Here is a 26478-nt window from a genome sequence, read left to right as displayed (position 1 = left end):
GTGTGAGTGGGGAGCAGGTGTGCTAAATTTGAGATACTTTATGGGTGTAATGCCTTCTGAGACCAAAGGGCTTCCTACAAATGCAGTCACAGCTACAAAGCATCTTTATGAGACAATGAGCAGGGTGTGATTTACTCATGCTTTAGCCTTTATAAGCTGTTAAATATGACAGGGCTATGATGTGAATATTTTATTCAAGAATTCAGATAGTTTGATAGATCCCCTCCATAACAGCATCAGCTACTTTCAAACGTACAGGCGCAGTTTTTCCTATTACAGAAGAAAAGCACAGTGTAAAGCCTGCCCCGTTGTTACCCACCTGTGGGACTCTCCGGGATGATCGGAGTCCAGGTCAGTTTGATTCTTGTGAGCAGGACGTCATGGCTCTTTTTCCCCACTTTGAAGATGCCTCGCATCAACACGCTCTCACTGAAAATTAGAAAAGAAAGAGTTTAATTTTACTTCAATCAACAAGATAGTTTTTGCATATGTCCCTCTTTGAACTGTTTGATAGAGTAGCCATTGAACCATACAGATAATTAATGGGGACTCTTCACTGAATAATCCGGCAGGAGAACTCCTGATCAAAATGTTGATATCAGACAAGAAGTTACAATATGCAAATGTTAAAAGGAAGAAACAGTTGAAAGAGGGTTTCATTTTATCTTCTGTCAGCTATTCACACTATTCATTCCAGCAGTGTCAAGGTTGTCGAGCACGGTTGCCAAGGTCTCAGTGAGAAAGTAATTTCTTCAAACATGCTGAGCGGTGGGTATAAAAAAAAAAAAGTCAAGTGGAAGACTGGAAGAAAAGGCAGAGCGTCAACCTAAATAAAAGTTGTTACTGGTGCTGGGAGCAGCCCAGTAACCCTAGGATGGCATCTCGGAAAGAAGAAATAAAATGTATCTAAGGCTTCACCGCGTTCCACACCACAAACACGCCCATATGGACTATGAAAATGGGCACCAATAAGGGCCTAAAAGGATGGGAAAAAATAGTTTTATTTTGTAATGAGAATAAAAAAAAATTCACCTGGATGGTCCTGACATCCTCCAGAATTTCTGAATATTGAAGTACTGTATATATAATATTACTACAACGTGATCATCCAATTTCTCAGAACTGTTTAAAAGGTATTGAATAGATAGATATTTGAGATAAATATTAACTTATATTTGTACATTTTTATTAATAGTAATACAATAGAAATGTATTTATCTATTTCTCCTATTATTTTTTAATATTATTTTGTAACTGACAAATAGAATATTCTTTGAGTAATTTTAATCTTTGATTACGCAATCTATTTTAATTTCTAATGTTTGTTTGTTGTTCTTGTAACTAACAGTACCATTTTATTGCGATTACTAATACATGACTTTACTAATGCTTAGTGTTCTTTTAAAAATAAAGTAAAGAAGTAAATTTGGTTCAATTAATCGAGTAAGAAGGACAAAACTCTCAACATCTAAGATAGGATTTTTCACTTGCATTCTTTACGGACAATGTTTAATGAAGAAATATTGAAGGTTTTTCAGCGTTCGTTTGAATAAACCAGCGGGTTTATCTTAGTTTGGACCATCAGCTTCTGTAGTAAACATTTCATCACTGTGCATTCATCAAGCTATTCAGCAGCAGAACATGGCAAACAGCTCTAACATAATGATTCCTCAGAGAGTTTTGGGAATCTGAGAGATGGTTTTCTTGTAAACTACAGTGTGAACATAGAGCGTAATCAATTAATCGTTCAATACAAATTGCCCACTGTGCTGATTTACAGAATAATAAATACACAGACCGTGTATGTGGTTAGCATTGTTAAAATCTTTTTAAAAATACAATAATATCATTGTATTTTTAAATAGATCATTAATTAATTGTAAAGTTCTGAGTTGGAGAAAGAAGCCAATGTTTTACCAATAAATGGCCCCACTTACTGTTTTTGTGAAATATCTAAGTAACACCTTGTTAGAGCAAATTGAAAAAGTTTTCCTTAAACTGAATTTTATAAAAGTGTATTTTAAAACAATAGATTTGTTTAAGTTATTTTCTATCAAAGGCATACAACAGATAATTTAATGAAATAAGAGAGTTGCTAAGTCACGATTGTCTTGTGAGCAGACCAGATTATATTTATTTGTGATAAAAGAAATCGTCTCTGACCGCAGAAAACAGATCTAAGTTTCTAGGTTTTAAATGTATTTTTGCAAGCTTACTTTAAAACGAAAGATTTTATATACAGATTTTCCTAGTTGGTTTTGTTTCTGTAATTAGAAAAGATAAAAACTAGAAACACATTTCATTTAGTTACTTGAATTGATGGTGTTGAGAAAAAAAATATTAAAATTATTATTGGAATATGTCAAATTTTAACCCATTTCTTTAAATATGTAGAGAATGTATTTATCAAGGCATAATTTGCACAATTTCTACCTTTAATATGACTCTTTCAACCAAAGGGAGAAATATTAAACCCGGGTTTTGGGCTCAAATCAAATATTTTGTTTCCTCATTGTAAGAAAAACAATTCCATAAAAAATAATAACAATAATAATAATAATAATAATAAACATTGAACTTTTTTTCTCTGTAATTAATATTATGGTGAAAAAACTGATAGAAAGATTGTGTTAGATTATTCTACAAATTTAATAAAACTTTTTCTGAAAGTCTAAATGTTTTGGTTTGTCGCTTGTTGCATCTTGCAGCATCTTCTATTTCTGTAATGAGGGAATATAATTATTTAGCATCAAATTGAACAGTCATTGATTTAACAGATTAATGTGACAATACCTAGTGCCTAAAACATGAGGGTAAAATCAACCCTAATCAGTGTAATATGCAATCTAATATATGGAGGATGGGTTAAGGTAGAATACTACTTCCGGTCGCACGTTCCTTATGGCAGGGCTTTTATTTTGAAAGAGTTCCATAAGGGGCATGTCTGCGTTAAACTTTACCGCTTTTATTTTTTAAGTATCTTTTTAAAAAGGATCTGAGGAACTCATGTACTACTCACCCCGGTTCCTCTCCCCTCTCCACCTGCTCCTCCTCCTTCTCCTCATTGACCCTCCGCTTCTCCTTCTTTTTCTTTTTCTTCTTCTTGCCGCTGTCTCTCATCTCTCCCTGCGCTTCAACATCCAGCTCCGACATGTTTGCACTCCCAGTTAATGAAACAAATAATAAAAATAAAAAAACAAATAAAGAAATAAGAAAAGAGCGTAGCTGAAAATTGTTTGTGTCCGATAAACAAGCAGTAAGCTGCTCAGTGTGTATTTCCGGGGTCTCGTCGCTATGGAGACAGGTAGCGGCTTCATCGGGCACGCGGTAATCTACATCCATGCTCTGTCAACTCGGGAGCGCGCATATATTTTGTTCTTTTGTGGATGTTTATTTTCATTATCTTTTCAAAATGATTATATAATTTAACACTAGATATACAAATACTTTATTACTAAATTAGCTACTTGTATGAATTATATCAAGAGTAAATACTTAAAAGTTTGAATTCATTCAACTTTATACATACAAGTTATGCCATTAAGACCCAAGATCTCATTTCCAAGACCTCAGTTATAGTTTAATAATATATGACCAGGATAAAACTAAAGTAACTCTAAAGCAGGTATAATACTATCGTAAAATGCTCAGAGGGACACGTAGTTGTTAAAAACTGAAATGTGTCTTTGAACAAGTTGGGTAGTGACCAAATCTTAAAGAGTAAAAAAAACTGAGAGCCAACACACATTGCTGCTTACTGTATATAATTTTACAGAAGCTCCCAAAAATAATAGTGGTTTCAACATACAACGAACCCAGATAGTATGTGGCCTATTCTTAAAATGATAATTTCCATTGTTGTGAAATATTTCAACCATTAAACTCTTGGGATTTGAAGATGGAAAGAATAAAAAAAGCTATATAAATATAATATAAATAGGATTTTTTATTCAAAACACTTTGCTAGCATTAATAGTCTATCAAAATATATTTCTCCAAAACTCTTAAACAGTCAATATTCATTAAAACAATAAATGCATTAATCAGCAAAAAAAAAAAAAAAATACAAAGGTCTTATGATTGAACCCAGGTAGAATTTGATGCATTATAATGGCCAAATGTCCCCTGCTTTTGTCATTGCAGAACTACTTACACCCGTTGACAAGAGACATGAAGAATGTCTTTCATGGCATCCAACAGTTTGATACACCTGGGTTGTTGTCTAGATGTGTGATGTTATTTAACAGACACCTGCCAGCCAATCAGGAAGCCTGGGGGTGTTGCGGTATTAATTCCATATTATGAGCCTCGGCTGAAACACTCACTCAGCATGTGTCCTGCTGACAGATGGCTGAGTTTAAATCTGCATTAATCAGTGTTATGATCAGCCAACAGACTGAAATACAAAACCCCGATCACAAAGGCTGCTTACAATACAAAGGTAATGCTCCTAATGCAACTGTTATTCTAGGATATTTTCATGCTGCAAAAAGACTAACCTGCATTATGTATTTGCTTTTCAAGGAGCTCAGTATAGATTCCACTTTCTCTTTTTCTTGATACTGAAAAAAACTAACTAGGTCTGTGATATAACAATGCTTCTTCCCCCAATATCACTTAAAAAAGAAAAGTTTATTCCTTGTAAATCTTGTAACATTTACAAAGAATAGGTATATCTGGGCCTAACAGAGCTCAGTTATTGGCTTATACCATGGAAAAACTTGATAGTACATCTTGGTTGATGCCCAAGAGTTTTTTTTGTTTTGTTTTTTAGCTTTTTTTGTGTTTCTATTTGGTTATAGCTGAAATAGCTTTAAAGAAACAGTAGAAAGTGCAATAACACGCTCTTCACTATTGCACTAGTGAACTAAAAAAAACAACAATTGCCTAGTTTTCTTCTTTATGCCAGACACCAACCTTGGACACACACTAATGTAGGATGGTAACCCAGAACTCAACCAGGAGTTGTGGCAACTCAATGAAAATGGTTGTATTTTCAACTCTGGCAACAAAAACAATGTTCAAGCTGATACTTGACTATTTTAGTGCGGAGTGCAGAATGACCACTACATCCTCTCTGCTACCAAATTCTAGAGCTGACTTCTTATGCATTTACCCAACATTTTAAGGTTCAAAGACCTGGGGAAGTCAGTGCTTGCAGAATCTGGTTTTTATGTCACTATTTATAAAGGTTGCCTATTACAACCCATGATTTTATGCTTAACTTTGCACATAATCAGCTACATATTCACTTGAAAGAAAACACATTTAATGACTTTTGTGTCAATTTTTGTTTTCAGTATTTTTTATCCTAAAGCTAAACATTTAGGGAATAAATTAAACCACCATAATATATTTAACTTAAATTTTTTTGACAAATGAATCAACTAATAAACTGATTATGTTAAAAAAATGGCAGCCAAATTACTGTATTTTCCTTCAGAAATACAGCAATATTATCAAATATTTTCTTTATCACTTGAAAAATAGTTTTATTTTTTCCCTGCATTCAGTTGGTGAAAAACATCCCATTTCAACAGGGAGGGTAAATGGTGGGATATGGCCACCATATTGTCCCATTTGACTTACACACACACACACACAATCAAACAGTAGGACATTAGAGTGTGAGTCTGAGCTAAGTGTGTGTTTGGGTGTGGGGCTCTCATGCATAAACAAGATCATTTTCATAAATTAAAATCTCGCCTGCAGAACGAACATCTGTGCCCCTCACATACACACACGCACACACCCACACACCAATCACTGTTTTGTCCTTCATAAAGTACGATAGTGTTGTTTATAGGGTTCACTCAGCAAGGAAATCAGTAGGATTTTAATTTCTGTAAACTGGAAATGTTTGCAATCTTTAAATCATCTGAATAAAAGGGCTTATATATTTTAGATTTTTCTAAAATAAGAATGGCAAACACAATTATCTTTTATTATTTATTATCATATTGCAACTATGGGTATGTTTTGTAAATAAAAGCTCTGAAGAAACTAAGAGAATCTGTCCAAACCATTGTTTTTTGTAATGTTGCAAAAAAATAAAAATGAGTCATACAGGTGAATCACATTGATTTTCTTTTAATAAAAGGATTTTATAAACATCTATCTTATAAAATATGAACAAGAGTCACATGAAATTATAACATAACGCTACAGAAACCATATAAAAAGCAAAACACTTAGAAACAACATGAACACTTCAGCCCGACACCGGCGCAAGTTCGCCTCTCACACAATGACCCCAAAAAAATAGAGAAATCTTTTAACATTTGGAATCAGTGGCTGACCATTAGTTCAGCCTTCAACAAAATTGCATAGTTTTCTCCAGATTATTGCTCATTGATTGTTGCTTTTTTTATGATAATATGGACTCTGACAAGACATTCAAGGAGCGTCTCTTGTCAGGTGAAGCGCTATAAAGAAGTTTATGGCATTGTTGAATTGCCATCATAAAGAGGAGTTAAAGACAGATGTGGACAGAAAGATGAACAGCAAGAAGAGACCGAAGGACAGCGATAAAGTGATAGTCTTCGCACATCATGGTCTGTCTGTCTACATCAGTCTAACTGTCCATCATCCTCATGAGTCATGAAAGATGGCATTTAACTGGGCATTCATAAGCCGCTCGTGGTGCGAGTGTCCGTCAAATCCCATCAGTTGTTCCACCTGCAGCTCACCGCACCGCGGGTTGGGCCCCCCGCTGCCATAGATGGGGGGATGGCCACCAGCTCCTCCAGCTCCGTAGTGCACACCGAAAGAAAAGCTCTTGTCATATTCGGAGGCTGGAACAGGCTCATGCTTGAAGGATGAGAAGTTACCATTGATGCTCAACGGTGGACTGAGAGGCGGATCGAACGCCGGGGCATCTGACACCAGGACTCCATCGAAAAACGGTTCCAAGGAGCCGTATGGCTGACCTTTGACCTGGTGGAAGATGTGAGAGGGGTCCATGGTGCCGTAGGGGGGGCTGGGCAAACCGGCTGTGAGTCCAGGGCTCTGGTAGGAGAAATGTCCAGGATATGCGGCGGCACCAGCAGGGGGAAGGTGTGGGGGCATGTCTGGTGTCTGCTCTGGAAGGAAGGTCCGAGGGTTCAGCTGAAGGCAGCCCGCCACCAGGTTAGTGGTCGGCTGAGACAGACCTGGGAACACAGAGGGAGTGATAGGTCAGTATTTATCAGTGATATGAAGCGTAATGCGATCTACATGTATAACTCAACCCTGTCTCCTGAAGAATGCTGAGTGGCTTAGATCATTTCTCTATATGGGGGAGTTCCTCTAAGCTGTTAATATGAGCCCTGCATTTTCTGGAAGCGTTAATCTAGAAACCTTGATTCATCTATGTTTGAAACTCTTAAAAAAAAAAAAGGAAATAGTTCTCAAGTTGCTCTGTTGTGTTGATAGTTTTAAAGTCTGGAATACAGGTCAACTTCTAACAAACTTTGTTTCTCAGAAAGGCAACAAACAATTTGTAAGTACTACGAGAATATAATGAAGAGCTATGCACTGGCACCAATACCTGAGAATTTGCTATCTATAAAATCATTCTGGGAAATCAAACCTTAGATTTATATGATCACAGTTGTAGAATTCTGATTTATTCTATTTCTAAAAACCAAAGCAATGTGAGTGTTATTAGTGTAATGCATTTTCTCAATTTGTGAAAACAAAAAAAGATGGACTATTAATTTTTGCTAAATTCTACACTCATTCACCAACAAACCAAATCTTAAATATTCACCAACTTCCAATATATATAATACCACTTCTTAGTTTAGTGGTTAATGATTCTTAAAAATAAATATTAACTATTGTTGAGTAAGTGTCAGTAAATAAATCATGATTATGAAGATGGACATCTGATAACTTCCTCAAAGCTGAAACAATTATTTAAAAAGTTAACATATTAAGGTGATTATAAATGTTGTAACGTTTATTAATTTATTTGTATTGTGTATTTTCTATTTGCCAGGAAACCGGACTGCAGAGCTTCTGACCTTTGCAGAGCGCCTGGACGAAACTCATGAGGTCGGGGGCCTTGCCAGAGCGTAGGATCTCACTAAGAGCCCAGATGTAGTTCTTGGCAAGGCGCAGTGTCTCGATCTTGGACAGTTTCTGAGTTTTGGAGTAACAAGGGACAACTTTTCGGAGACTCTCCAAAGCGTCGTTCAGCCCGTGCATGCGGTTCCTCTCCCGGGCGTTGGCTTTCATCCGACGAATCTTAAACCTGAACAGACAGAAGCAGAGGTATTTAAGGTGTTTATAAAAGGGATCCAACTTTGGCATTCTCAGATTTAGGCAGTATGGCTCCCTGCTCAGGTCGGAATGGGTTAGGGGGCATCATCAACTGAAAACCAGTTACTTGCTTAACAAGTCTGCTGTTAACTTAAGCGTGAATTCAAAAAGGAGGTATCTACCTGCGTTGTGTGTAGAAGAAACTTCATTGCAGCAATAATTTCAGTATTAAATTTAAATTGTTTTTTCTCCCGTTTTTTGAGAACCTACATTTAATCTAATTATCATCCATTTAAATTTCAAAATATTTAGTTGAGTCAAACCTCATTTGAGATATTTTATACTAAACGTATATTATCACACACACAAATGACTAATATGAATACTTGAGCAGGAAGTTTTTCATAAATTTTAAGGTAATTAAATTTGTAAAAATAAAATTGTAAGTATATTGCAAGATGGACTTAGCCGTACAGGACTGGATTGCCCAGAGCAGCACTCATAAGAACCAGCCCTGTCCTAAATTTCATCTGGTCAATTTCCTCCTGTCAGAGAAACTCAAATATTTTAAAGTTTATAAGTCAACCTGTTAGTTTAAGTATACTGTTTGATTCCCCCCCCCCCACACTATTTGGTTTAAATTTTTATTACTCAACATACCAATTGAAAGTTACATCTAAACTTACATCCAAGCAATAACTTTCTACAGAGTTAAATATCTATAACAAAATGCCCTCCAGTAATCTGATTTTATATGTTCTGTAAGATGTGGTTATTAGTAGATTCCAAAACTGTTTCGTCCCTACTGCCATTAGACTAATGAATGTTTTGTAGAATGGGTTACTGTATTGTATTTTATTATTATATTTATTATTATTATTTATTATTATTTATATATACTTTTTAAAAAGTTAGAACTGTAAATTTACAGTCATTTTTACTGTTTTTCAAGGCTGCACTTTTAAAAAGGTGAAATTGTCCAGTGAGTTGTTTCCGAACGAAAATTATTTTTGTTTTACACTTGTGTAAACAAAATGACAAATAAAATCTGTCTAAAGTCTAATGTTGTTTGCGCAAAGATAACTATCCACAAACAGTACAAGGAACTAGTCTGATATAAAGTTTGACAGCTCTAAAATTTCATTCTCACATGTTTCATGACTCCAGGCTATACAAGAAATGTTACTGTTAATGAAAACAAAACTGTGATTAAAATTTCTGACAAACTTTTGTCCTCAGTCTTAGATTAAAGAAATAGATTAAAGAATCTGTTTAAAGTGATCTAATAGATAATTAAGTCATTTGTCCATTATTTTAGTATTGGCTGTATGTTGTACTCTACTGTCTGTTCATGTTATTTCCATTCTTCCTTTCTTTATTCTCCCTCATGTTCAAAGGTGGACCTTACCTCTGAAGGCGAGCCTTGGTCATCTTTTTCTTCTTAGGCCCTCTCCTCTTGGGTTTGTTCTCCCCGTCTTCCTCTTCCTCCTCGTCTTCCTCATCATCATCATCCTCGTCCTCCTCCGGATGATGGAGCAGGTCGTCGTCCTCCTCTTCCCCAGCTCCCACTCCGACTCCTGCTCCGTCGGTCTCTCTGTTTGCAGGGCTGCAGAGCTCATCCGACTCCACAGAGGTGTGCTCCTCCCTCACAGACCTGGTCATGATGCTGATTCTCTGCAGGAAACAAATTCATATTTGATTAAATAAAACATGTTTAAAAATGTCTACTTAATTTATATTATCAGTAAATGCAAGGACTGAATATACTTTTTTCAAACGACCGTTTTTCTGCATCATCGGGAATGTTATTTCCAGGACCTAAGCCTTTTAATATGGGTGTTTTCTACCCTTCACAAATAATTTGACACGAAATAAATCTTGAATCTTATGTGATTTAAATAATTGTGCAAAGTGTATGAAGGGAAGGACAATTTTAATTCTCCTTGGCCTTCCCAATCTAAGTGCGCACTTCAGAGGTCTGAGCGCAACAAATTGGATCAATGTGATCCTGGCGCAAAATAAACCGACCAAAAATGTTGATCATTATTAACTTAATTTAATTCCACAATTTAAAAGGGATCCCTCCCGTTTTTTTTTTTTTTTTTTTTTTTAAAAAAAGGTAAATGTAAAATAAATACAAACGCAATAGAACAAAATCAAAACGCTGATCCAGAAAGAGAAAATTGCCCTTATTTGGGTTCTCTCCATTCATGGTGGAGAAAATAAATAAAACAATAAAAAATAATAAATTCAGGTGTCTAAAAATAATAATAATAATTTATTATTGCTTTTAATCAAATCAAATCAGCTATTTCTCATAATCTGCTGATTTGTCCCGGAGGTGCGTGGAAACATTTGGCGTCGCTTCATTCATTTTAGCTGAACATTAATAAAGACAAAACAGCACAGAAGATCTAACTGGATGATTTAAGTTAGTTTTTATGCAAACTGAAATAAAAATGTTTAACATTTAATGCTAATTTTACTAAAACATACGAATAAAAAAATAAACCATTTAACATGGAAACACTATTATTATCCATCATTTATTTATTTATTATTATTATTATTATTATTTTTTTTTTTTTTAGAAAACTGCCTTTTCAGGAAACAAAAACTCTTTCAAACCAAAATATTCAGACCGTCTACAGATCAAATAAATTGTGACGTTTTAGTTTCAAATATTCTTATGAAAAATAACAGTATCCTGAATTCTAAAGAGGTCAAAATCAATTAATTGTGTCCAAAACTTACCTGTAGTTTAATGGGAGCTGCTCGTCAGTTCGCAGTCATCCCGCGCGCTCTGTCTGTGTCCGTGCGTGACTGTGCGTGATCTGATGGGTGTTTTCTGGGGACCGCGAGAGATGCTGCTGGTTTTATACTCAGCATCACAGCCACACACACACCAAATCCACGCGCGAGGGCCCGTGAGTAATTAGCATATCGAGGTCCCGCCCTCCCGGCACGCGCCATATGGTGCCTATACGTCATTCCCGGGGATCACGTGACGAATCTTGTAGCCTCTCTCTCTCTCTCTCTCTCTCTCTCTCTCTCTCTCTCTCTCTCTCTCTCTCTCTCTCTCTCTCTCTCTCTCTCTCTCTCTCTCTCTCTCTCCTCCTTTTCTCTTTGTGGGGAAACTTGACCATCAGTCAGCACTAATACTGATATCCTCCAAGTTACACCTGAGGTGATTCTGCTGTATTTGAATGATATGGCAGGAAATTAATGATAAGAGCAACACTAATGAGGACAAATAAAATAGATGATTGTCCAGGAGGATGCAAACATCTTCACCATCATAGCTGTGGGGAAAATGCAGATATAGATAACTGGCTTTATGTTGCAAATGTTAAAGATGTTGGAGGAATGTATGAAGCTTGTTGTGACTTGGGTGATAAACATGGAAATCACTCAGTTTATGTATTATTTCAGCTCATATTTCATTTCTTTTTCCATCATATAAGCTTGATAACTTATTTTATTAAACCATCTAGCTTTATTATTTTTCTGAGTGACAAGAAATATTTATTTTTATACAGGTTAGGATGAAAATAACACTGTTGTCATTGAATAAAACTGCGATTGTCTAGGTTTCTCTTTTTTGTCATCATAATTGTTGGGATCCTGAGGCTTTGCCCACCAGAGGGCGCCGAGGATCCTCTTCTGTTTTATGTTTTCTGTTAGGGACTGGGGTTACTGTTGGGATCTGGAGATCTACCATCTGTCTCCAGCAGACAGCGCTGTGGGTCTCCTGGGCTGGAGCCTCCAGCACACCTGAAGCTCATCAGCCCATCAGAAGACCTTCCTATAAGCAGCAGTCAGACCTTCCTTCGACGCCGGAGTGTTGACCAAGTTTGGTTAGCAAACCTAAGCCTCTGTAAATCTAGTGAATCACAGTAGACTCTAGAGAGGAACTGGATTCTAACCTGCCTCTGTCTTCTTTACTCACAGAAAGCCTGACTGAGGTCTGAAGCTCTGGATGAGCTTTGCCTGGAAACCTGCCTGCCTGCCCAAGGAAGCCAAACCAGAAGATCTAAGTCTGGATTCCACCTTCAGCTCTCAGGGAAGAGCTAGGAAACTAAACCCAAGTCTGAGACTCTCTAGCCAGAAGCTAGACGCTGCTGCTGCCGAGTTCTCTGCTACTTCCACAGTCTCTGGACCCAACCGGTTCCCCTCTCTCAGGGATCTGTCGGAACCTTTTCAAGGTACAATCAGAATTCTACTCACTCGTCAATCCATCTAACTGCCTGGCTAACCAAACTCTCATCTCTTCAGATATCAGTGAAACCAGTCCCGGACCTGCACCAGAACCAGTCCTCCTTAACTCTGTGTGTTGTCCTTAATAAACATTGTTAAATTTTCCTCTGTCTCCAGTTTGGTGTTCTGCATGTGGGTTAAGTCCATTAGCCAATCATGACAATAATTTTATTTTGATACCTAAGAAAATGGATTTAAGTTGATTAGATCTTGGTTGTAACACTGTTTTTGTTTTTTATATACATTTAAGTTCCTTTTAATGGTGAAACATTTATGAGGAAATAGATTTTTGGGTTGTGCTTGTAAGAAACAGTAACCATGCTGAAAAAATTGTAACATGTAACTGTTCATTCAAACTAATGCTTTTCACTCTAAACTAGATAAAATTATTGATTTGATTGTGTAACTCATTCTTTTTGGATTTTGAGACATCAAGTTTGATTCAACCTGAACTAAATACACGTACAAAGGACCCAAAAAGTTTTTGATTTCTCTCAATATGTATATATTTATTCATGGCCTGCAGGTAATTTTTTTTGTTTGAGGCAAATGTGAACTGCGCTTTGCATGCAGTCAGAGCATGTGATAAAGTCCAAGTCCCAGACCATGACAGAGTGGCTTATTGGCGCAGTGGCTAGCAATGCACCAACTCTGCATGGAGTCTGCTTGTTCTCCCTGAGCATGCGTGGGTTCTCTCCGGGTACTCTGGCTTCCTCCCACAGTCCAAAAACATGATTGTTAGGTTAATTGGCTTCTCTAAATTCTCCTTAGGTGTGTGCGTGAATGGTTGTGTTGCAATGGACTGGCAACCTATCCAGGATGTATAGAGTTTGTAAGATGGGAAATGGAAATTATTTTTGAAATAAAGTCAATGACATGTAAAAAATCAAATTGGGTTATATTTAAATTAACTGGTTTCTATACAAACAGTAATTCTTAATTTAATTAAAAGTAAGTATATTAGGTTGGTCCAATTTCAATATATTAGTTTGGTTCCTCTACTAAAATGTTCAGAAAATCATTTAGAACAGGGCAAAGATTTTAAGTTGTCATGTGCAGATTTATTGATTACATCAACATAATATATCATAACGAGCGATTCAATTCAGATTCTGTGAAGTCAAATATTTTAGACGTAATATCTGGACATCATTTTTTTTAGTTTGAGCAAGGTTATACTTTTTTCCAGTGCACACTGCTGCAGGAGGTAGTATGATAGAATAGAGTGGGACAACATTATACCTACCGGAAAACAAGGCCCATGATTAATGGAAGGATGCAGAAAGAGATCAAAAAGTTGAAATCCTCCCCTTCTTCTGACCAAATTCTGTCCTCCAAGATGTAAACATTTGTTTCCTTCAGAGTTGGTTTATCAGAGAATAAAATAATTTATCTTGAGTATAATGTTTTAGTTGCTTCTTTGAATGAAAAAAAATGTTTTGATCCAAAATTCACCAGATAGAGCTATACTGTAGTTTCAGTTTAAGTAAAACTTCTTTAATGTAGACTAAACTTCATTGCTGATAGATTCTTTGTCGTTCTCATGTTAAATTCTACCTCTAAACATTTTCTAATATAATTGCATACTGTGAAAATTGTTTTTGTAGCTTTGGTTGTAAAAATGTGTTGAAAAGTTTTTTGTTTTTTTTTCTTGTGCCTGACTTTGCAATTTTGTTATAATTTAATTTATTTGTTTAAGATATTTCGAAATATTTGATTTTTTTTAACTCTCTTGCTACAATTGAGTTAAATTCTTAACAAATGCATACTTTTTAACTCTTGCTTGAGTCATTTTCCAGTTGACTACCTTTTAATTTTGCCTGAGTGAAAATATATTGAATACATCTCTTATTGAAGTAAATTTTCAACTATCCCAACAGCATTTTAATTATTTCTCTTCTTCTTTTTTCTGTTATATATCTATTATTTCAAGAGCAAATAGATTTACTGTCAGTGACAAGGATGCCATATTCAAGGTTTTTTAGTTGGATCATGGACTGATGTTACCTCAAACAGAAAATCATAAAAAAAAAAAACAGATTTATATTTTTGGTAAAATAAAAACGCCTCTTAAAGTCCTGAATGAATCTAACAAACTTTCAGCTTAAGTTGGCCAATGAAATAAACTTCTGAGTCTGTTACTTAAGAACCAACCACCAAGTATAGAGGTGTGACTTAAGAGCATAAACTGTGGTTTGAAAATTCAATATGTCATTCAACGTGAATGTTACACCCATCAATGCAAGTTGGTCACCATTCATAGCAGAGTGTTGGTAGATTTCCAAATTAATAATCATCACTAGAAACCCTATGCACCATATTACCATACTTTACATTAAAGGATTTTTATATCTCTATATTATAATAAAGTAAGATGAGATTATCCAGGTTTTGCTCAAATAGAGTTTAAATTATTCATATTTGCTGAAAGCGGAAAAAAAAATGTGTTCAGAGAAGCTTGCCACTATTAATAAATGCTTTGGGATCCTTGGAGTTGATAAAATGCAAATGCCATTCTAATGAAGGAACTGTTGCAGCTGGGTCAGATTTTCTGGCTGCTCTGCTTAAACAAACTGGTAAAATTTTTCACACAGGATTCTCTGGGACCAAGTTTTGAAGTTTGAGATGGCTACTCTGAAACAACATTCACCTTTTAAACCTAAAGCCGATTTCTAATTAACATGTTATTTATGGTCACCATTTGAAAGATGGTCGGTTTATTTCATTATTTTGTTATGTACAGCAGTCATTCCTGTTGCAAAATACCCAGATATCATGATCCTACCACCTCTCTGCTTCACACATGAGGTAGTGTTCTCACATTTGTTTTGGTCAGACATGCTTAAAAACGGAAAGTCTTTGGTGCTTTTGCAAAGTGCAGTCAGGATTATATGATGCTTTTCAAAGTAGTGGCTTCTTCTTTTCTGAGTGATCATTCCTGGATGATCACACTCTCCAACATTTTCAGCAAGCATTTTCACAAGATATATTCATTTTTCTTTTGGAGACATTTTTTCTTATTTGTAGAAAAAAAAATATTTATTTATTTTTTTTTGTGACAGAGAGCCGTTCTTTCAGAAGTTCCAGTGCAACCACCGTACACTCCCAGGGTGTTTACAACTATAACAAATTTAAATGTCATGTTGAACCATCTAAAAAAATGCAGTATCTGGTCCAAAATTCCGTTTTTAATATATCTTTGCAATACCTTGATGTTCTTCCATGATATCAAACAAAGAAGCAGTGTTTAAACAGTTGCGGTCAGGTCCTCCCACACACCACAGTTAAATTGCATTTATATTAAAGTACATCCATTCAATTTAAACCTAATGCTGCCAGTTGTCTCAAAGACAAAGAATTATAATCTCTGCTTTCCCATAGTGTTTTTTCATTGACCAATAATGTCTAAAAACTATTAAATTGGTTAGAATAATCTCAGAGAAATCAGAATTTCATTGGCATTTACTAGGAAATATGGACAATTCAATTAAATTCAGTTTATTGTTATAGCCCGAATTTACAACACATTTAATTTCAAGGCACTTTACAGTTCAACAGATCATACAGTCAAATTGATTCAGTTATATATTTAAGGAAAACCAGCTGATTGCTTTGACTCATTGACACGAAGGCAATCCCTCACACTAAGCATGCTTGTAGCGACAGTGGAGAAGAAAAACTCCCTTTTAACAGGAAGAAACCTCCAGCAGAACCAGGCTCAGTGTGAGCGGCCATCTGCTGAGGCCGACTGGGGTTCAAGGAGACAGAAGCAGAGATACAAAAAGCAGCTGTAAAAGGCGGCAACTGAATATGGCAAAAACTTACTATCATAAATAAGGATTATGAGAAACAGACAGACGTAGATCATGAAATAGGAACAGATTGTCTGCTTTCTTTTAACAGCAGCCTATAAACTGTAGGCAGAGAGCTTCTATCATTCAGTCTAGTATTTGTCAGTACAGAGGAAACATCCCTGGCCACAAAATTATTTTAAAATACTTAATACTCCTTTGATTAATTTTGTACTTTTTATTGGTTTCTGTATAACTCAGATTTATAAACTAAACAGAGGCAATTCACCCCTAAACCTTAACATCTCATCTCAGTTTCAAACTTTTATTTTACTAGCTTCCTGCAATGGCTGCACCACTAATGCTCAACATTAATAGGAATGACAAGTGCCCAATTATGAAAAAATATTAATTTATTCACTGTCACCTTTTTTACAATTAAGTGAGTATTTATGTCTCTATGTAACCTTAATGAGGGAATGGGTTATATCCCATTCTGAGCTATTTGTTCGCTCAAACTGACTCAATATTCATTTTCATACTAGGTTCTTAACTGTTTTAAATTAGGTGTTCTGCCTTTCTAAACACTAAGTTTTAATTTTAATTGTGCAGTTACAGCAAACATTACAGGAGGAGGCTCTGACGAACCAACCAGACAATCAACTAAAATGACCAGCTTTGACTTTTACTGTGTAGGGTTGTTTTTGTTAATATTACAGTAATCACAGCAATAAGTTTTTACATGCAGGTAGAAAAGAGACTAAACATAATTTTCACTTATTTTTAGAAATAAATTAGAAATGTCCTTCTTTATAAAAGAAACATTCACTTTATAGGGAATGCTTTATAAGCTGGACCATGAGAAGATGGCGTTTTTTTTAGGAAAATGGCGAGCATGACCTAAGAGGCTCCCGCTTAGGAAGCCAGACATGGTGCATGAGCTTTGATGATCCAGGAAGAAGGATGTGGACTTTGGAGCAGGCTGCTCAGCAGTAGAGGTTGTTATAGTGATGACAGAGTGGCTGTTAAGTGGTAACCAGGCAGCCTTGGTGGATCTGTGTATCTGTACATCAGTGTGGACCTCCTGACAGCTAATGGTTAACTTAAAATCAATCTCAGCTGTGATTTATGAAGGTAAAGCTGCAGGTGCTATCAGGAAGATTGGTAATATCAGTAATAAAAAAAAAGCATCACGGATTTCACATGGCCTCAATGTAAACATTTATCGGTAAAATATCGAGCAGAAAACAGGCATGTGTGTTTTATTTTATTTCATATGAAGTAAAGCAAACACCCAGCCCCGCCCCCTCCTACTGCTGAATAACAATCATTAGGCAGTACTGTTGGCTCTGAGTGACTGTGAGAAGAAGGTCACATCACCCTATTCATAAGAAAACACCAACAGGAGAGGATCCAGTGACACACAAACGTCACCAGCATCAGTTTATTCTTGGAGACCTTATTTCAGACTGAAATCTGTGTTACTAGGTTAGTAACACTCTATTCAGATCCCATGTTGAAGAGTGTAATAAAACACTAACAGGATTTTTTTATTTTAACAGAGTGTGGTTTCCATCTAGCGGCCAGTATAAGTAACTGCATGTAAAATCTTTTTTCTGTTCTCAATCCACAAATAAGAAACTGCATTTATATATAGGAATATATATATATATATATTCCTATATATATATATATATTCCTATATATATATATATATATATATATATATATATATATACCATATATATATATATATATATATATATATATATATCCAACCCGTTACTAGCATGGGGTACCTAATAAAGTGGCCAGTGAGTGTATATATATATATATATATATATATATATATATATATATATATATATATATATATATATATATATATATATATATATATATATTCCTATATATATATATATATTCCTATATATATATATATATATATATATATATATATATATATATATATATATATATATATATATATATATATATATATATAGGAATATATATATATATATAGGAATATATATATATATATATATATATATATATACACTCACTGGCCACTTTATTAGGTACCCCATGCTAGTAACGGGTTGGACCCCCTTTTGCCTTCAGAACTGCCACAATTCTTCGTGGCATAGATTCAACAAGGTGCTGGAAGCATTCATCAGGGAGTTTGGTCCATATTGACATGATGGCATCACACAGTTGCAGCAGATTTGTCGGCTGCACATCCATGATGCGAATCTCCCGTTCCACCACATCCCAAAGATGCTCTATTGGATTGAGATCTGGTGACTGTGGAGGCCATTTGAGTACAGGGAACTCATTGTCATGTTCAAGAAACCAGTCTGAGATGATTCCAGCTTTATGACATGGCGCATTATCCTGCTGAAAGTAGCCATCAGAAGTTGGGTACATTGTGGTCATAAAGGGATGGACATGGTCAGCAACAATACTCAGACAGGCTGTGGCGTTGCAACGATGCTCATTTGGTACCAAGGGGCCCAAATAGTGCCAAGAAAATATTCCCCACACCATGACGCCACCACCACCAGCCTGAACCGTTGATACAAGGCAGGATGGATCCATGCTTTCATGTTGTAGACGCCAAATTCTGACCCTACCATCCGAATGTCGCAGCAGAAATCGAGACTCATCAGACCAGGCAACGTTTTTCCAATCTTCTATTGTCCAATTTCGGTGAGCTTGTGCAAATTGTAGCCTCAGTTTCCTGTTCTTAGCTGAAAGGAGTGGCACCCGGTGTGGTCTTCTGCTGCTGTAGCCCATCTGCCTCAAAGTTCGACGTACTGTGCGTTCAGAGATGCTCTTCTGCCCACCTTGGTTGTAACGGGTGGTTATTTGAGTCACTGTTGCCCTTCTATCAGCTCGAACCAGTCTGGCCATTCTCCTCTGACCTCTGGCAACAACAAGGCATTTCCGCCCACAGAACTGCCGCTCACTGGATGTTTTTTCTTTTTCGGACCATTCTCTGTAAACCCTAGAGATGGTTGTGCGTGAAAATCCCAGTAGATCAGCAGTTTCTGAAATACTCAGACCAGCCCTTCTGGCACCAACAATCATGCCACGTTCAAAGTCAGTCAAATCACCTTTCTTCCCCATACTGATGCTCGGTTTGAACTGCAGGAGATTGTCTTGACCATGTCTACATGCCTAAATGCACGGAGTTGCCGCCATGTGATTGGCTGCTTAGAAATTAAGTGTTAACGAGCAGTTGGACAGGTGTGCCTAATAAAGTGGCCGGTGAGTGTATATATATATATATATATATATACACTATATTGCCAAAAGTATTTGCTCACCCATCCAAATTATTGGAATCAGGTGTTCCAATCACTTCCATGGCCACAGGTGTATAAATTCAAGCACCTAGGCATGCAGACTGTTTTTACAAACATTTGTGAAAGAATGGGTCGCTCTCAGGAGCTCAGTGAATTCCAGCGTGGAACTGTGATAGGATGCCACCTGTGCAACAAATCCAGTCGTGAAATTTCCTCGCTCCTAAATATTCCACAGTCAACTGTCAGCTGTATTATAAGAAAATGGAAGTGTTTGGGAACGACAGCAACTCAGCCACGAAGTGGTAGGCCACGTAAACTGACGGAGCGGGGTCAGCGGATGCTGACGCGCATAGTGCGAAGAGGTCGCCAACTTTCTGCAGAGTCAATCACTACAGACCTCCAAACTTCATGTGGCCTTCAGATTAGCTCAAGAACAGTGCGCAGAGAGCTTCATGGAATGGGTTTCCATGGTCGAGCAGCTGCATCCAAGCCATACATCACCAAGTGCAATGCAAAGCGTCGGATGCGGTGGTGTAAAGCACGCCGCCACTGGACTCTAGAGCAGTGGAGACGCGTTCTCTGGAGTGACGAATCGCGCTTCTCCATCTGGCAATCTGATGGACGGGTCTGGGTTTGGCGGTTGCCAGGAGAACGGTACTTGTCTGACTGCATTGTGCCAAGTGTAAAGTTTGGTGGAGGGGGGATTATGGTGTGAGGTTGTTTTTCAGGAGCTGGGCTTGGCCCCTTAGTTCCAGTGAAAGGAACTCTGAATGCTTCAGCATACCAAGACATTTTGGACAATTCCATGCTCCCAACTTTGTGGGAACAGTTTGGAGCTGGCCCCTTCCTCTTCCAACATGACTGTGCACCAGTGCACAAAGCAAGGTCCATAAAGACATGGATGACAGAGTCTGGTGTGGATGAACTTGACTGGCCTGCACAGAGTCCTGACCTCAACCCGATAGAACACCTTTGGGATGAATTAGAGCGGAGACTGAGAGCCAGGCCTTCTCGTCCAACATCAGTGTGCGACCTCACAAATGCGCTTCTGGAAGAATGGTCAAAAATTCCCATAAACACACTCCTAAACCTTGTGGACAGCCTTCCCAGAAGAGTTGAAGCTGTTCTAGCTGCAAAGGGTGGACCGACGTCATATTGAACCCTATGGATTAGGAACGGGATGTCACTTAAGCTCATATGTGAGTCAAGGCAGGTGAGCAAATACTTTTGGCAATATAGTGTATATATATATATATATATATACACACACACACACACTTGTATAGAAACCTGAGTGGGGACCCTTTTTCCAATTTCTCCATGACAATGAGGACCACTTGTTGTCAAGTAGGGACATTTTGCTGGCCCCCACAAGGTAGGTGTGGTTTTAGGGTTAGGACATAGAAAGGGTTGAAAATGACTGAAAATCAATGGAATGGTAAACTTCCTGTACTTATATAGTGCTTTATAGCTCCAAAGCGTTTTACACTACATTCACCCATTAACGCACACACTCACACACTGAGGGTGACCATCTACATTGTTCAGTCTTTTCCAAAAGTATTGAGAATGACACAAATATTATATTTCCACATTATCTGCTGCCCTCTTGTTTTCATGGGTGTATGTCAGATTTTGTCATCACATACAGAAATATAATTGAAATCATATTGTGAGTAACAAAAGCTTTTAATGACAGAATAAGTTAATGCAGCAAGTTAATATTTGCAGTGTTGACCCCTCTTCTTCAGGACCTCTGTAATTCTCCCTGGCATGCAATGCTTGCATTTTGTCAGAATTCCTAGGTTTTCATTTGTCCACCCGTCTCTTGATGATTGACCACAAGTTTTTAATGGTATTAAGATTAGGCGAGTTTCCAGGCCATGGACCCAAAATCTCTATGTTTTGTTCCGTGAGCCAGTTAGATATCACCTTTGCTTTATGGCAAGGTGCTCCATTATGCTGGAAAAGGCATTGTTCATCACCAAACTGATCTTGGACGGTTGGGAGAAGTTGCTCTCGGAGGACATTCTGATACCATTCTTTATTCATGGCTGTGTTTTCAGGTAAGACTGTGAGCGAGCTGACTCCCTTGGCTGAGAAGCAACCCCACACATGAATGGTATCAGGATGCTATACAGTTGGCATGAGACAAGACTGGTTGTAGCGCTCACCTCGTCTTCTCCCAACAAGCTGTTTTCCAGATGTCCCAAACAATCGGAAAGGGGATTCATCAGAGAAAATGACTTTACCCCAGTCCTCAGCAGTCCACTCCCTGTACCTTTTGCGGAATATCAGTATGTCCCTGATGTTTTCCTGGAGAGAAGTGGCTTCTTTGCTGCCCTCCTTGAGACCAGGCCTTGCTCCAAGAGTCTCCACCTCACAGAGCATGCAGATGCACTCACACCTGCCAGCTGCCATTCCTGAGCAAGCTCTGCACTGCTGGTAGCCCGAACCCTGCAGCTGAAACACTTTTAAGAGACATCCTGGCGCTTGTTGGACTTTCTTGGGCGCCCTGGAGCCTTTGGCAACAATGGCACCTCTCTCCTTGAAGTTCTTGATGATGCGATAGATTGTTGACTGAGGTGTAATCCTTCTAGCTGCAATTCTCTTTCCTGTTAGGCAATTTTTGTGCAGTGCAATGATTACTGCACGTGTTTCTTTAGAGATAACCATGGTTTACAGAGGAGAAACAATAATGCCAAGCACCAGTCTCTTTTTAAAGTGTCCAGTGGTGTCATTCTTACTTAATCATGACAGATTGATCTCCAGCCCTGTCCTCATCACCACCCACACCTGTGTTAATGGAGCAATCACTGAAATGATGTTAGCTGCTCCTTTTAAGGCAGGGCTGCAATGATGTTGAAATGTGTTTTGGGGGATAAAGTTCTAGATAAAGTTCTAGGAAAATTGACTTTGCAATTAATTGCTGTTACGCTGATCACTCTTTATAGCATTCTGGAGTGTATGCAGATTGCCGTCATAAAAACTGAAGCAGTAGACTTTGTAAATATTAACATTTGAATCTTCTCAAAACTTTTGGCGATGACTGTAGACATCATTAGGCAATGCAGGTGAAGTGTCTTGCCCAAGGACAGAACGATACTGAAAGACTTCGATGCCAACTACACAATGATGATATAAATAAAAAACCCATCTGACTTTTGCGTTCTCTGTGTGCAAGGTAGGCTATGTCAGTTTGCTCTAGACAATTTCATTTTTTTAAACGCAGCCTTGGAAAACAGTAATAAATACAAACATATGACTGTATATTTACAGTTCTAACTTTCATTTTTTTTTACCTCATCAATTTACCATGAATAATTTTTAACCTTAAATTATTACAACCTTTTTAATCCTTACCTTAAGTGCTATCACCAAGCACATTTATTAAACCCTTCAGTATAGTATTTTATAATGCCTTACACCATGCAATAAAAGAAAATGCATAATAATGTGACTTCACATAGGATTCACAATGTTGGAGTAAAATAAATACTTTGGTTGAATATAAGACACAGAAACCTTTTAGATCCGCGCGTTGTATTAACAGCAGTAGTCCAGCAGGTGTCGTCATTTCCCCGTTACAATCAAAGCTCCAAAGACACACCTCCTCCTCCTCCACCTCCTCCTCTCCGCATAGCGCTGCTGTTATTGCTGCAGCTGGTTTCAGGAAGCGGAAGCTGGAATGTTGGAGTGTTTTTTAGAAAAGTTTGGACACTTTTTGACAGTTTGAGCCCAGACTCGATTGAACTGCGGAGGAACGTGACGGTGAGTGAGCGTGAGGGTCTTCTATGGCTGCAGCCTTCGCTGCAGGAAGGTTTGCGTCTCTGTCTGTGTGGAGGGTTTTAAACTGCTGTCAGCGTGCCCTTCGAGCAAGGCAGCTGAAACAGCAGGGTGGGCTGACAGTGAAGGAAAAAAAAAAAAAAGTTAAATATTCCTGTGGGTGGATATGATATAAAGGAACTGATGTTTGTAGGAAGTATTGGTACTTGTAATTGGTGGTGTTTCTGTGTTTATAGTTACATGTGGGTTATTGATCAACATGCTGCAAGGCTCAACCGGAGAAGTGCATGCTGACACGGGGAACTCTTCCTGTTCTTGTGTGTAAATTTGCTCCAAAACGCGGTTTTAATGCCTACAGACATTTAGATGATACATCTATCAGACTAAACTATATCATCATAAAGCCAAGGTTTGTTTAAGAAAATGAGAACATCAAAGTTCTCATCTAAGATGCTTTTTTACTCTGGAGTCATTTGTGAATAGAGCACACCTGGTAGTTTGTGTTATTTAATTGCATATAATGAACAGATTTAAATACTTGCGTAAGAGGGGTTTGTGTTTAGGGGGATGTTCTCCTATTTCTGTCATTTTTTTCAAAAGTTTACAAAACACACTTTCATCACATATTTTAATGTAGGCTTACTTGCAAACTGAAATTCAATTCAGTTAATTATTTTATAGCGCCAATTCACAGCACATGACATCTCAAGGCACTTTATAGTTCAACCCGATCATACAGTCAGATTGATTCCAAGTTTTCTATCTAAGGAAAACCTGTTTATTGCATCCACTCATTGACTGGGAGAAAGGCAATCCCTCACACTAAGCATGCTTTTAGCGACAGTGGAGAGGAAAAACTCCCTGGTAACAGGAAGAAACCTCCAGCAGAACCAGGCTCAGTGTGAGCGGCCTGTCACTACCCGATCCGTCCCAGAAGCACGATCCGTTCTGCGCATGCGCGAACAGATGCACATCCGGGTTACTGTAAATACTGTGATTATGGTACTAAAACTACTTATTTCTATACTCAACTCTCTAAAGAATGCTAATGCAAATCTTTAAATAATGTTTTATGAATTTTGTTAGACAATTTTAATGCTTTTTACATTTTTTTCGTTAAACTGCTTCACTGGCATCATCATCAGACATGCTCAAAGCAGTCCGGCAAAATATGGTTAAACCATGTTTATCTGCATTTTAGCTGTTTCTTTCTTTAGATTAAGCATTATATACCATAAGGTTAACACAAAACTCAAAAAGACTAGATCAATGTTTAAATCCAAAGCTGAAGAAGTTTGCTACTGGTAGTAGCGTAGGATCCCGTTTCCGTCGCAGATCAGGCAGAGACGAGTGATAAAACAGGATTTTAAGGCCTTTAATTTCTCAGGAAATACATCATTAACCTTTAACACGTTATATTTGAGTACGTTTACTATTTTGGGGGAGGGGAAACGTCATTTAGTTATTTTTAACAAAATAAAAACGAGGACGATCCAGATGTATATCTGCATGCGGAAGCACAAATTAGCTGACAGCGCATGCGCAGAACGGATCGTGCTTGAGGGATGGATCGGGTAGAGACACGGCCATCTGCCGAGGCTGACTATGTTCAAGCAGACAGTAGCAGACATAGAAAAAGAAGCATAGATACAAAGGAAACAGTAAACCAGCTTCACAGGCGGCCCTGTGCAGAAAACACAGATGTTTTAATGTAGAAGGTTTGTAAGTGCATATTTAACAACAATGAATTTACCTTTATTAGCAGTAATATTACTAATAACCCTACATATATATCATCTTGCTTGGTTTTAGTTGGCTTTATATATGATCAATATGCCCCTATATTCGTTTTTTTATTTGTGAATGCCTGTGCTCTGAGATTCTCACTGCACATATTCAGATTGTTTGCCAAACTGCTGATTTTTAAGGGCAGCTGTTTTTCTTGTCCTAAAAAAACAGATGGAAATAGTAAGAATATGAAGTTCATGACGCCCATGCTGAACAGACGCCTACCTTCAAAGAGCTGCCTAAACCAAAGACCTTGTTGAACGGGTTTTATTGCTTTAAAATTTTAAATAATTATTTAATTATTTTTAATCTCAGAGCCATGTGTCTTGCAAATTAAAAACATTCCTCCGCATTAGTCTCTAATCATGTAGTTCAAGAATAAAACGGAAAAGTTGAATTGAAAACTAAGGACGATTTATTGGGACTTTTCATTTATCTTTTTTAAAGTTCTACATGTAAATGTGTGCAAAGCCTTAACCTTTAGGTTGTTTTTTTAAATTATAAAATAACAAAGTAACATGTAAAGAAGCTATCTAAGTTTTATCTAATCAGTCTGCAGGAATTCACTCATAAATGTTAAGGATGCTTTTTTTACGTAACATCTTCTCTAAACCGTGCAATTAAAGCTTTGTTATTCTTTTCGTCTTTCTCCACTTATATTCTTTTCATGCCTTGAGCTGGTTTAGGTGCTAGCATCTAGGTGCTTTTTTGATATGACTTGTTGATATCTTTTTATAATTTTAAGCCCTCCGCTGTGCTTTGAGGGTCCAAATTATGGATAGCTGATGCGCCGTGTTCTACTCGGGTCTCTCCCACATGAACGGGGGATGATTGTCATCTTTGCCTGCCCTAAACACAAAGGAGAGTTCACATTGATTTCCTTTTCTGTGTTGGATCCATATTAGTTGTTTTTTTCCCCCCCTTTTTAAAAAAAACTTTACACATCTGCTGAAACTAATTTAATGCAATGATCGAACCATTATCCTATCTGTTATTTTTATACACTTTTCTAAGGTACACATTGTGTGGCCGCTTCTAATATAACCTTTTACTGCTGTAAACACCACAATTTCCCCATTGTGGGACAATAAAGGACTTTTCTATTCTATTGTATTATGATAGAATTCAACCTATAAATGGTGCTAAACGGCTCTGTTAATGGTGGGAAACCAGTTTAAGTGAGATTCTTGTGTCCTGGATAAAGGAAAATGATTAAATGAATCATCTGAGAACAGATTCTCCTTCAGTTCCTAGAAGAAAAGGTAATTTATGATGGACCCCTGCTTCCCTCAGGCTCCATG

General features: G+C 37.3%; 3 protein-coding genes across 4 annotated transcripts in view; 1 reads left to right on the top strand and 2 right to left on the bottom strand.

Moving 5' to 3' along the window:
* The window catches only part of cerkl (ceramide kinase-like), a 39476-nt gene extending 36182 nt beyond the window's left edge, over positions 1-3294 (bottom strand). The window contains exons 1-2 of one of the 2 annotated variants that reach the window (XM_038297461.1): positions 3020-3294; positions 320-429 (exon numbers count right to left, since the gene is read on the bottom strand). In XM_038297461.1, coding sequence (XP_038153389.1) covers positions 320-429; positions 3020-3153 — 244 coding nt within the window. In that variant the 5' untranslated portion in view covers positions 3154-3294. The remainder of the gene's footprint in view (positions 1-319; positions 430-3019) is intronic. The other variant, XM_038297460.1, reaches the window with a different exon arrangement.
* Positions 3295-6362: 3068 nt separating this feature from the next.
* Positions 6363-11142, bottom strand: neurod1 (neuronal differentiation 1). Its single transcript, XM_038297479.1, has 4 exons — positions 10999-11142; positions 9653-9918; positions 8007-8236; positions 6363-7151 (listed from the first exon to the last, which is right to left on the bottom strand). Exons 2-4 carry the CDS (start codon positions 9904-9906, stop codon positions 6592-6594), a joined length of 1044 nt encoding a protein of 347 aa, XP_038153407.1. The 5' UTR covers positions 9907-9918; positions 10999-11142; the 3' UTR covers positions 6363-6591.
* Positions 11143-23234: 12092 nt separating this feature from the next.
* The window catches only part of itprid2 (ITPR interacting domain containing 2), a 70812-nt gene continuing 67568 nt past the window's right edge, over positions 23235-26478 (top strand). Inside the window, exon 1 of the mRNA XM_038297458.1 lies at positions 23235-23374. The gene's annotated coding sequence lies outside the window, so the exon portion shown is untranslated. The remainder of the gene's footprint in view (positions 23375-26478) is intronic.

The sequence above is a fragment of the Cyprinodon tularosa genome, unplaced genomic scaffold (genome assembly GCF_016077235.1).
Source record: "Cyprinodon tularosa strain WSP-4 unplaced genomic scaffold, ASM1607723v1 ctg388, whole genome shotgun sequence".
Lineage (NCBI taxonomy): Eukaryota > Metazoa > Chordata > Actinopteri > Cyprinodontiformes > Cyprinodontidae > Cyprinodon > Cyprinodon tularosa.
The sequence above is the reverse complement of the archived record's forward strand: the minus strand, read 5'-3'. Positions and strand labels throughout refer to the sequence as shown.

Bases quoted from the DNA above. Each gene is read 5' to 3' on its own strand.
- neurod1 (XM_038297479.1), bottom strand. From the start codon at position 9,906: ATGACCAGGTCTGTGAGGGAGGAGCACACCTCTGTGGAGTCGGATGAG. The intron at 8,237-9,652 runs GTAAGGTCCACC...CTGTCTGTTCAG, and splicing joins ACCAAGGCTCGCCTTCAGAG to GTTTAAGATTCGTCGGATGA. The intron at 7,152-8,006 runs GTCAGAAGCTCT...CTGTGTTCCCAG, and splicing joins CGTCCAGGCGCTCTGCAAAG to GTCTGTCTCAGCCGACCACT.